Below are 12410 nucleotides of genomic sequence, written 5' to 3' on the forward strand. Positions count from 1 at the left end.
GTAAATCACTTTGCTGGTCCCTCCCACGTCCAAAAGGTCTTTTTCTAGGTGTTTGGGACTTGGACAATTTTTGGGACGAGAATGTAGTATAAAGATAGACGTATTAGTGGTCTAGCCAATCAAATGGCTGGACGTAGAAGTAGACAATTTTTAAAAAAACATTTTGGACATATTTTTTCAGAATAGACCTTGGACACTGCCAACTTTGGGCGACCAGCGTCCTAGGCCCAAAACAGACAAACTTTTGTTTTTATTATGCCCCCCCCCTAAGGGCTAGATTCACTAAGCCCACCAATCAAGTCCCAACCACTTAGTGACCCCTTTGCGACCCGGACCTGATTCACTAACCTGCCTCTAGATCCAATTCCGATCCACGCATGCAAATGAGGGGAGGGACATTCAAAAGTAGGGAAGGCAGCGATTCACAATCAAAAGTAAGGAACTCTGACTGGGCTGGCCGATCACAAAAGAGGCCGATCACAAAAGTTGCTCATGTCCTTGCCACAGTAGAGGAGGTACATAAGAACATAAGAAGCGCCATCTCCGGAACAGACCCTAGGTCCATCAAGTCCGGCGATCAGCACACACGGAGGCCCCGCCAGGTGTACCTTGGCATAGTTTTGGTCCCCATATCGCTCTAAGCTTCTTGTAAAGAGAAGTGCATCTAGCTTACCCTTACCCATGTCACTTCATGCCTCTCATAAGGAGATGTACATCTAACTTACCCTTAAATCCTAGAACGGTGGATTCCGCAATTACCTCTTCTGGGAGAACATTCCAGGTGTCCACCACTCGTTGCGTGAAGCAGAACTTCCTGATATTTGTCTTGAACTTGTCCCCCCTTAGTTTCAGCCCATTTCCTCTTATCCATGCCACATTGGACATTGTAAATAACGTTTTTTCCTGCTCTATTTTGTTGATTCCTTTCAGTATTTTGAATGTCTCAATCATATCCCCTTGTAGTCTCCTTTTCTCAAGGGAGAACAACCCCAGTCTCTTAAGTCTGTCCTTGTAATCCAGGTTCTCCATACCTTTCACCAGCTTTGTTGCTCGTCTCTGCACCCTCTCTAGCAGTTTGATATCCTTCCTTAGGTATGGAGACCAATGCTGGACGCAGTATTCCAAGTGTGGTCTGACCATCGCTCTATAAAACGGCATTATGACTTTCTCCGATCTACTCGTGATTCCCTTCTTTATCATGCCTAACATTCTATTCGCGTTCTTCGCTGCTGCCGCACATTGCACCGACGGCTTCAGTGTCCTATCGATTAATACTCCCAGGTCCTTTTCCTGTTCAGATTTTCCCAGAGTTACACCTGACATACTATACTTGTGTTCCTTATTTTTTCTGCCTAAGTGCATCACTTTGCATTTTTCCACATTAAACTTCATCTGCCATTTATCTGCCCAATTCTCCAATCGGCACAAGTCGCTCTGGAGTTCCTCACTGTCCTTCTGCGATTTGATGGCCCGGCATAGCTTTGTGTCATCTGCAAACTTGATGATCTCACTGGATGTTCCATTCTCTAGGTCATTGATGAAGATATTAAATAAGATGGGCCCAAGTACCTAGCCCTGGGGCACACCGCTAGTCACATTTTCCCAGTCCGAGAACTTCCCATTTATGCCCACTCTCTGCTTTCTGTTCTCCAGCCATTTGCCTATCCATCTTAGTATATCTCCTACTATTCCATGGCCCTGAAGTTTCCTGAGGAGTCTTACATGTGTAACTTTATCAAACGCTTTCTGAAAATCCAAGTATATAATATCCACCGGTTCTCCATTATCAATTTGTCTGTTCACTGTCTCAAAAAATTGAAGTACGTTCGTCAAGCATGACTTCCCTTTCCTGAATCCATGTTGGCTGGCTTTCATCAGGTCGTGTGTGTCTAGGTGCCGGGTTATGCTATCCTTGATCAGCGCCTCAACCATCTTCCCAGGGACCGACGTGAGACTCACAGGTCTATAGTTGCCCGGTACTCCTCTTGATCCTTTTTTGAATATCGGCGTGACTTTCGCTATCTTCCAGTCGTCTGGTATCTGCCCTGTTTTGATTGAAAGGTCGGCAAGTTTTTGGAATAGTTCTCAGATTTCCACATTTAGCTCTTTCAAGACTCTCGGATGAATTCCATCCAGTCCAGGGGATTTGTCGCTTTTGAGTTTGTCGATTTGGCGGTAGGTCTGGTCCAAGTCCACGTCTACTGTGGTAAGGCTGTCCTCTGTTACTCCTTTGAACACTTTCACTGCTTCTGGAATTGTTGCAGTGTCTTCCTTTGTAAAGATAGACGCAAAGAATGAATTTAGTCTGTCTGCGATTTGTTTGTCTTCCTTGATGTACCCTTTCCTTCCCTGGTCGTCCAGCGGTCCCACCGCCTCTTTTGCGGGTTTTCTCCCTTTCACGTACCTGAAGAAGGACTTGAAGTTTTTGGCCTCCTGCGCTATTTTCTCCTCAGAGTCCTTTTTGGCATCCCTCACCGCCCTGTGACACTTCTTCTGATCACCCTTGTGTTTGTTCCAAGTTTCGATTGTTTTCGTGCATTTCCATGCTTTGAAGGAGTCCTTCTTTCCTTTTATGGCTTCCTTCACCTCTTTAGTAAGCCACGCCGGCTCTCTTTTGCCTTTGCTGACAGCTCACGGCCTGACTCTCCTGCTCTTGCTGCCCCAACTTCAGTGCAAGCCTGTGGTTTTAACCCGCATGTTTAAAGCGGGGCTGCATTACGACGTGTGCAACCCCGCTTTAAACCTGTGGGTTAAAAACACGGGCTTGCACTGAAGTCGGGGTGGCAATTGCAGGAGAGTTGGGATGAATCTCTAGGCCCAGGTGAGGCATGGTCCTCTTCATGACTCTTTTCGCTGGCTGCCATGGGGTGCGCACTCCAATGCTGGGGTAGGGGGTGCCGGGCCGAACAGGGGGAAACACCTGGGGAAGGTACCACGGCCTCCGAGGCTTGAGGAGGGGCAGGATGAGCTCGCATTGTCCTGCCCAGGTACAGCGGCATCGAAGCAAAAAAAAGCACAAAAATAGAAGTTTAAAAAACAAAAGAAAAGTTTCTATGGAGGGCAAATGCATGCGCAGTGTGATCTGGAGCTCTGCTGTCTTGTGTCCTGTGGAATAGGGGAAATTTTGAAGCTGAAGTCAAATTCATATTCTGTAGATGTTCAACACCTCCCGGTGCCATCTGAGAGTCTGATCCTCCACAAGAGAGCGTCTCCAATGAGGCGCTCCTCTGAGATGCACATCCTTCCGGGGTCAGAGGGGAAAAAACTCCCAGCGCCTCCCACTGCAATGTCAAATCACCTTGCATTCTTCCAGGCCATGGAGGCATCCCTGGTCGCACCTGGCTCAATGATATCGCGTCGTCCAAGACGGGGGGCTGCCCACCCCCGACTGCAGATACGCCCCGAGTAACAGGCACAGCAAAGGTGTTAATTGCTGTTTGCCGTGGCGTTGAGGTAGCAATAGAAGCGGGAGGAATTATCCTCTGCCTCCCTCTCCTCTTTGGCATATCCACAAAGGTAAATCGAATGGGCTAAAAGCCCAATGTAGAAACTTTAACTTTTTAAATGCCGAGAGGGGGGAGCCTCCAACTATGCGACATTCTCCGTCGCCAACTTGGTTTTTTTCTCCCGCCTTTCCTATTACTGTTATAGGGTTCTTTTCCTTTTTAATTTTTTTTTTTTTTAGTTTGAACACTGCTTTGATATTCTGGAAAGGCAGTATATTAAGGGCTCCTTTTACGAAGCTGCGGTTGCAGCTTCAGTGCGCGCAACTTTTCATCACGCGCTAGCAAAAAAACTACCGCCTGCTCAAGAGGAGGCGGTAGCGGCTAGCATGGCCGGCGGTTTAGCGCACGCTATTACACACGTTAAACTGCTACCGCGGCTTCGTAAAAGGAGCCCTAAGTGTTTTAAAAAAACCATAAACCAATGTTTAAATCTAGGGCTTGTGCTGCGAGTATACCTCAATCGCATGCAACAGATCAGAAAGTCTGACCATTTGTTCTCTTGGGGGGAGCTCGTAAGTCAAGCTGCCTCCAAAGCAACCATAGTTCACTGCATTAAAGAGGTGATTTTATCTTTGAAAGACTATCCAGTTCCAGATATTTGGCAGGTTCTCTACACAAGTCAGTCTTCATCTTGGACAGGATATTTTCTGGTTCCACCTATTGAGATTTGTAAAGCAGCCAAGTCAGATATTCTTTTATTCATTCACAAACATTACCATCTCTACATTCAAGTTAGGGAGGATGCAGTTTCAGGGTCAGAGTTTTGGTGACTGGGCTATCATTCCATCCTACTGAGTTACTGATTTCATATATCATAACCATGGTAACTAAACTGGTAGGATGATAAGGAGGAATAAATTAGGTCTTACCTGCTTATCTCTCACCAAGCAGCCCTATGGGGTAAAGACCTAGATCAACTGCTTTCGCCCACTACTTACAGTGAATTCAGGAAGCGCCTAAAACATACCTGTTCATGAAATACCTAAACAACTGTCCCGCTCTCCTCTCTCTCTCATCAATAACAGACCTCCTGACTCCTACCCTTTTCCTCTCTCCCCTCAAAGGCCCGCATTGAATTTCACGGTACTGTGATACCTTCAAACTGTTATCTATACCATATCGTAATTTTATTTTGCTGTATTCTTTGAAATGTGCGGCCGATTCCAAACTTCTATAATTTTGCCCTCTTTCTATGTACTCTGTATTTCCTGACTATCTGCATACTGTAATTCGCTGAATGTCCAGCTCTCTTGATTGTAAACTGCCTAGAAGTCGCAAGATTGTAGCGGTATAGAAGAATAAAGTTATTATTATTATTGTCCTACAACTGTTCGTTCACTTTTTCGATGGTACTCTCCTACCCGTGAGTAGCGGTCTGCTGATAGTTTGAGATTGCAAATTCCATCCTTAATAACTGTGAAACTTGTTGGTAATAGGAATTCCTTGTTTCGGTTCGGAGCCCGGTTCTATGGAATGCCTTGTCAGTTTCTATGCGCCAATTGACCATGCTTTGTCAATTTAGAAAAGAGGTAAAAACTGGATTATTTGCACATGCTTTTAGTCCAAGCAGTGGAGGCGTATTCAGAGAGCACAAGCAGTGGAGGCAGCCATTCAGAAAGCAGCGCGGGGCCGAGCAGGAAGCAGGAAGAGTTTGGCCCTTTCAGGTGTGCCACTGGCCGCCAAAAAGGAACGAGACAGAGAGGCTCAGTACAGGGCAGGGCGTGGAAAGATTGCTCCTGCCCCGTACACCGCTGGACCACCGGGGCTTAAAAATGGTAGGTAAGTGCACGCCGGGGGGCATGTTAAAAAAAAAAAAAAAAGTTAGACGGCCAGGACGGGAGACAGGAGGCATCCCTCCTGTCCTGGCCTACCACTAGACCACCAGAGGTAGGAAGGTAAGGCATGGTGGGTATAGAGCCTGGCAAGGAGTGAGGGGGCTAGGTCCAGAGCCTGGTAGGACAGGGAGGGAAGATGGCTGGGTGCAGAACCTGGCAGGGGAGGGCATGAAAGAGGGGACACTGGGTGCAGATCCTGGCAGGACATGGCACTTGAATATTAAGCCCCCGTCTTATATTCGAGTCAACCATTTTTCCTCCTTTTGGGGGGAAATGGGGGGTCTCGACTTATATTCGGATTTACTTATATTTGAGTATATACAGTAAGTCTTTCTCCAGATCCATAACCCTGTATGGCACAAGAGGGCCAGTGCTCGACTTCACCAACAGACTGATCCCAGGGTCTTGATTCTGGGTCTCTTTCTCATTCAGGATGAACAAAAGTCCATCATTTAGTTGTTAGCAAAATCCTGTACTTGTAAATATTAGGCTATAAAGTCCATCATATAAGCTCTAACTCTTGGTTCCTTCCTCAGTGACTTTTAATCCAGAGATTTTAATTATCCATACACTGTATGCAAATTAGGCCCCGAGGATGATAAAGGGCATGGAGAACCTTTCATATGCTGAACGGTTGGACAAGCTGGGGCTCTTTACCCTGGAAAAGCGGAGACTGAGAGGGGACATGATAGAGACTTATAAAATCATGAAAGGCATAGAGAAGGTGGAGAGGAACAGATTCTTTAGACTAGCGGGGACAACAAAAACAAGAAGTCATTCAGAAAAACTGAGAGGAGACAGATTCATAACGAATGCAAGGAAGTTCTTCTTCACTCAACGGGTGGTAGACACCTGGAACGCGCTTCCCGAAGAGGTGATAAGACAGAGTATAATTCTGGGGTTCAAAAAGGGACTAGATAACTTCCTGGAAGCGAAGGGGATAACAGGGTACAGATAGAGGTTTACCTTACAGGACATTAAGCGAACAGGGTATGGACGTTTAGGTTAGGTAGGGAACACTTTCAGGTCATGGACCTGGGGGGGGGGGGGGCCGCCGCGGGAGCGTACTGCCGGGCACGATGGACCCCTAGTCTGACCCAGCAGAGGCAATTCTTATGTTCTTATCTCTCTTCTGGTTTGGGCTCCTCCTCAGCTTATGAATTCTGAGAACCCCAGAAAGCTACTCCTTTGCCCCATGCTGTCAATCAATAAGCTGTAAATGACATTAAGTATTATGGGTAATTTCCTGCTCTCTCACAGTCAGTACCTGGGGTGCTAATGGCTGTGCCAGAAGAGTCCATAAACTCTATTTCTGATACTGGATCTTCTTCCAGTGGCTCGTACCTCTCTATTTCTATAGGAGTGTGTTCTTCCTGCCTTTCATGTCTCATTGGGAGCTCCAACCCATTGCACCTACTGGGATTCATAACATACTGACTGTGGATCCAGAGAGGCAAATCTTCCTCAGAGATATTCTCTTCCTTGACCCCAGCTTTGCAAAGCACACTAGGAATCGATGACCCTTTTCTCCCCTCCCTACCACGGCCTGGGAACTCCCTGGCTACTGGTGTTCTAGGTGTTCCCAAAATGTCTGCTCTACATGGATAAAGGAATTTAGGGTTCAGTTCATAGGCTGGGGCATAGGGATGCTTCTGAATGGCATATACAGCATACTCTGTTCTTCACTTTTGCAACAGAAAAATCTAGTAGATTTCTGTTCCAGCTGTTTAGCATGTTGAAATATTTTTAACAAGCATATTTTTAATAGAAGCATTCATTTGTTAATTCTAAGATTTCTTATTTATTGAAGAGATCTCAGTTCTTTTAAAGTGATTTTGTGATATTCTTTTTGCTTTGCTATGAAAATAGTGGCTAACCAAGGAGCTGTATATAGTTCTAAACTGATGACATCATAGCTTATTACTTCTCCACCTGCTGGCAGAAGAGCATAACCCAAGTATCTTGACTGGTCTGGAGGGACTTAAGGAAAGAAAATTAGCTAATTTATCCTTTGCTTTTAGTTGGAAAAGTGTTTTAGTAAGGTATGATTTATGATGTATGGAATTGATACCTCCAACTCCTATAGGGATAGAAGTGGATTAGAAATGTCCCAACCAAACTAAACTAAACTACCACCCCCACCCCCCATTCCTTTAAGACAGTCCATTGACATATTTCTGGCAGTACTGTTTTATAATAAGAGAGTGCCATCAATACACAGGGTGTCTCATCTAAGCCACTAGCATTCTGTCAGAGTTCTGCTAAGGCAGTAATGTGGTTTGCTAAGTGTGTATACACAATGTATTTCTCTCTCACCTGAATTGCTGGGATTCTGCTGCAGTGCCATACCAGGAGTTGTGCCATTTATGAAGCTGGGACGTGGGAGAAAGATTGAGTAAGATCTTTCCTCTTCCTCGGTCTCTGATACAGATACTTTATCTCCCTCCTCCTCTTCCTCTTCCTCCTCCTCTTCCAGTGAGGTCTCTGAAGGATACTCAAACATGGTCTGCAGACTATTTTCATTGAAAGAGATCTTCAACTGCAGAGGAAGACATAGAATGAGAGTCATTCAGTTCAGAAGAAATAGAACAGTATTCTTCAAGGACAAATCAAGTCAGTCTAAAAAGTTGACAAAAGCTCTTATCGATATACAGTAATTGTATAGTTCATAAATTCTTTATGCACAAGAGCAAGGAAATGGAAGTCACAAGGAAAATTTGTGGGGCACACAATAGATTATCATCTTGAATGTCTGAAAGTAAGCATTACAGTTCATCATGCTTATTAAACATTCTTCTTCTATTTGAACAATCTAAATCAAATTTAATTGGTAGAACTATGACTTGGTGGGATAATTTACATGACTAGAATACTGATCTGAAATAAACAAGAAGGGGTAAAGAGGGAAGAGACAGATTTATCTTTGGCTTCAAGAACCAGAAATGGACAATAAAACTGCTCAAAGTCTCTGGGTAAAATTGTTGTGGTTGAGTATTGGGCAGGCGGCAGTGGGTGGTGGTGGTGATAGTGGTGGTGGATGAAGCCTTTTATGGCCTAGTAGTTGCAATGGATTATTAACTGTCCAACAATCGGTTGGAAAGGATACAACCTTCCAGCAAAGTCATGGCATGGTCTACAACATTTTTAGTGTAAAAGGAAGGGAATTCTAGTGGAAAGATTATTCCAGAATTTATATTCAGTATGTAAATCATTTATTTTCAGGGGAGGGGGAATTCCGTTATTGCCTTGCCTGATTCCTCAATCACTGAAGAGATCCAGGGATTGAGTCCCTGGTCAAGATCTCTACATTCCAGTGGCAGATAGTCTAGAAATAGTGCAAGTAGCCCAGACCTCTTGACTCTTCTGCAGTAAATGTAGGAAACAATACATCAAGGTGCTGCTCTCACATCTCTCTTTAGGCTTAGGGAAATAACAATAAAACAGAAATGCTTCCATTCCTCTGCCACAACTATTCTAATTGTTCATTTTTATGTTACACAAAGTTCAGCAGGCACAAAAAGAGTCAAGGAAAAGTGAGAAGCAGGGGATAGGTCAGGACAGCAAACAAAGAAGAATTATGGAGAGAAATTGAAAGTTAAAAACAGAGAAGGATAGAACACAAAGTTTTATCATCAGTTTATATGAGCTCACTATAGCACTGTCATGTACACTGAACTTAATTTTTCAGTACCATGGGGGTAATTCTAAAACGAGGAACATGCATAAATTGCAGTATTCTAGCCACTTAAGCATATAAATATCCTCTTCTAGAACAGTGTTTTTCAACTTCTTCAAACAAAGTAGCCCCTAAGTCTAACAAATATCAACCGAGTACCCCCGCCCCTGATCCCACCCCCATAATAATATTACTAAATGTAATGCAATTTCTTCTATCCATTTTTCATATACACACAATATAATCTAATAATATATAATGGTAACCACAAAATTTAAAAAATAAAAATAAAAAATAACGCACAAAGCACACTGAGCACAGAAAATGTTAATCATCATTTATATTCGGGGGGGAGGGTGTTCAAAGAGGTCAAGGCAGATGACTTTAAAATATGCAATGTCGGATTCCGATGACATCACCCAACTACATGGCCGGTTAGAGTGTGAACTTTGACCCGCGATAGCAAAAAACCTCTTCAATTGTGCTACTCCTCCGGTAAGTTTTGCTGCTCAATCTGGGTGTGGGACTGGCGGTGGGAAACGATGCTGCCAAAAAAGAAGATCGTAGGTTTTAAACCGCTGTAAGGAGCGCTGGCAAACAGCCCATTGAACTGTGTGGGAGAGGACTCAGCAATGGTGGGCAGAGAGTCAGGAGAGAGCGACTCCGACCCTGAGTCGGTGCCAGATGAAGCCTAGGGCTCCACATCCTCTAAGCACTCTGCTTCCATCACTAAGGCTGATCTGTAGCAATGGGTGGCCGAAATTAAACAGGAAATGGCAGGAGTGAAGAGTAAAATAAAGAAGGCGGTTAGAGACATCAGACCTCACGGACCTGGTACAGCATGTCGAGGGCACAAAACAGCATTTAGGGGAGCAGGAGGAATCTATCCAGGAATTGCAGGCCCTGACCACAGAGACACAAACGCACCTGTTGGATTACTTAACCAGGGTGGAGGATCTGGAAAATAGATCCCAAAGAAATAACATTTGGCTGTAGGGGGTCCTGGATACTGAGTTATATAAAGATGCAGTCCAGATGGTAAAAGACTTCTATATACACATGTTGGGGGGCACGGAGGCCGGGGCCCTGGACTCTGTTCATTTGGCCCCACCTAAATTCGAGAGCGCGCACCAGGCCCAGGGACCACAACGCGGGGATGCCCTCAAGGTCATTATAGCCTGCTTCCATAATTCTTCAGAGAGAGAGAGAGAGAGAGAGAGAGAGGCTTTTGAAAAAGGCGCATATGATGGGACCTATTGATTGGAATAACTATAAGGTGAAGATTTTCCAGGATTTGTCATCTATCACATTACAGCACTTGCGTGAGTTCCATCCAGTGTTGGCTGTCCTGAAGCAACACAATCTTAAATATCGCTGGCTGTTTCCATTTGGTTTGCTACTAACCATCAACGGATCCCACAAAAAGGTCACCTTGGTGACGGAGGCGTGGAATATCTTGGAAAAAAAAAAAAACCCAAAACAACAAACAAAAGAGGGCCTAGTGACACCTGCTATGGAGGAGCATAGGCAAGCGGTGGCATCCAAGCTGGAGAAGTTTCAGTGGCAGACAGTGGCTGTGATCGGGGTTCACAGTTCATTTCCCATTTCTGAGTGCGGTGGGTGAGTTTGAGGGCAAAGTGCTGTGGGCATATCTCTTAAATCAACATGCAAGACACAGGAAAGAGGCAAACCGGGTGACTCTAAAATGGCGGCGCCATCGAGTCCTAGGGACTCCACGGAAGGGCCGGCCTGGATTGCGGAGATCACTAGTGAGGTCACTGGAGCTCATTTTAGAAAAAAGACTCATGCCCCTTGATCGTAAACTGGAAAACATTTAGGCCAAACTGGACAGTATGGGACAGGAGATCACGGCGTTCCAGCAGCGAGTTGGCGACTTGGATGATAGGCTGCAACACGTGGAGGACGCTCAGACTCACCATCAGCAAGCTATCTCCGTGCTTGAGGACTACATTGAGGATTTAGAAATCTCCATTTTATTGGACTTCCAGAGGATATCCCTGAGCGCGATCTGAGAGGTAAGTTGGAAACCTGGCTTGCAGCCTCGGTCCCTCAGTATTAAGAGGGCTCATAGACTGGGTCTGCGCTCCGCTCATCAGATCCGGCTCCGGGTGGTTATTGCCAAAATCTTGAATTTTGCCCACAAACAGGCCCTTCTCCAAGCTGCCATGGGGATCGCGCTCTCACTTACCATAATTCCAAGATACTTTGTTTTCAAGACTACTCCAGTAATGTGGCCCAGCAGCATTGAGCATTTGCTCCGGTGTGTTCTACCTTGCCGGCCCGACACATCCGCTTCGCGCTGCTCTATCCTGCACGCCTGAGGGTCCAGCATAATAGAGTCACCACGTTTTATTCTACAACAGCGGAGGTGCAGTCTATGGTGGCCAAGTGGAATATGGAGGTGCCTTCCACGAGTGCTGCCAGTGCTATTTTTTTTTACTGCTGGTCCTGCCTAATGGGATCCTTTCACTGGAGCTGACCTTGCAGCGGTTGCCCATTGTTCTGTGCGGGTCCTAGACCCGGGTTCAGGTTCTTGAATCAGTTTCTAGAGCAGTTTTGAGACTCTGGCTCTGTGGTTGGCTTTGCAGCTGTAAGTCCCTGCTTTTGCCCTCTAGTTCTTTTGTGGCAGTGACAACAACTGTTCGTGGAGAGTTTGCACCTGTTCCCTTCCCCCCACCCACCATCTGGTATTGATGCAATAAATTTAATCTTTTAGTGGTATTGGAGTCTATGTCAGCTTGGTTTTCTCGTCATAGGAGTAAGCTCTTCGTGTCCGTTTGGGCTTCCTATTTGGATACTTTACCAACAATAATTAAAAACAAAGTTGTCAATAGATTACGGAAGCCAGTGGTACCTCTCTTGCCAGTGGGGTGAGGGAGGGTTTGGAGGTGCGGTGGAGGGGGGGGGGGCAGCAGCGGGGAGGGAGTGGGGGGAGTTTTCATCAGGGAGGGATATAACTGAATCCAGGTATAAGAATCCAAACCTGGACTCTACTTGTCTTGTTAGTTTTTTTTGTTCTTTATGTGCAAATTGCTGTATCTGCTATTTTGCTTGTATCTTGCCCTTTGAATAAACAGTTGGTTAAAAAAAAAGAATAAACAGAAAAACTGGTTGGCGGATAGGAACAGAGAGTGGGGGTAAACGGACAATACTCAGACTGGAAAAGCGTCATGAGTGGAGTGCCACAGGGTTCGGTGCTCAGGCCTGTACTCTAACATATTTATAAGCGACCTAGAAATTGGCAGGACGAATGAGGTGATTAAATTTGCGGATGATATAAAACTATTCAGAGTAGTGAGGACCCAATAGGATTGTGAAGTCCTACAAGAGATAAACACACTCGAATGGGCCACAAAATGGCAAATGAGGTTC

At 45.3% G+C, this 12410-nt stretch overlaps 1 protein-coding gene across 1 annotated transcript in view; it reads right to left on the minus strand.

Moving 5' to 3' along the window:
* TPRN (taperin) overlaps positions 1 to 12410 on the minus strand; it is an 86118-nt gene that overhangs the window by 13879 nt on the left and 59829 nt on the right. The window contains exon 2 of the mRNA XM_033961408.1: positions 7658 to 7880. Coding sequence (XP_033817299.1) covers positions 7658 to 7880 — 223 coding nt within the window. The remainder of the gene's footprint in view (positions 1 to 7657; positions 7881 to 12410) is intronic.

This window comes from Geotrypetes seraphini, chromosome 10 (genome assembly GCF_902459505.1).
Source record: "Geotrypetes seraphini chromosome 10, aGeoSer1.1, whole genome shotgun sequence".
Classification (NCBI taxonomy): Eukaryota; Metazoa; Chordata; class Amphibia; order Gymnophiona; family Dermophiidae; genus Geotrypetes; species Geotrypetes seraphini.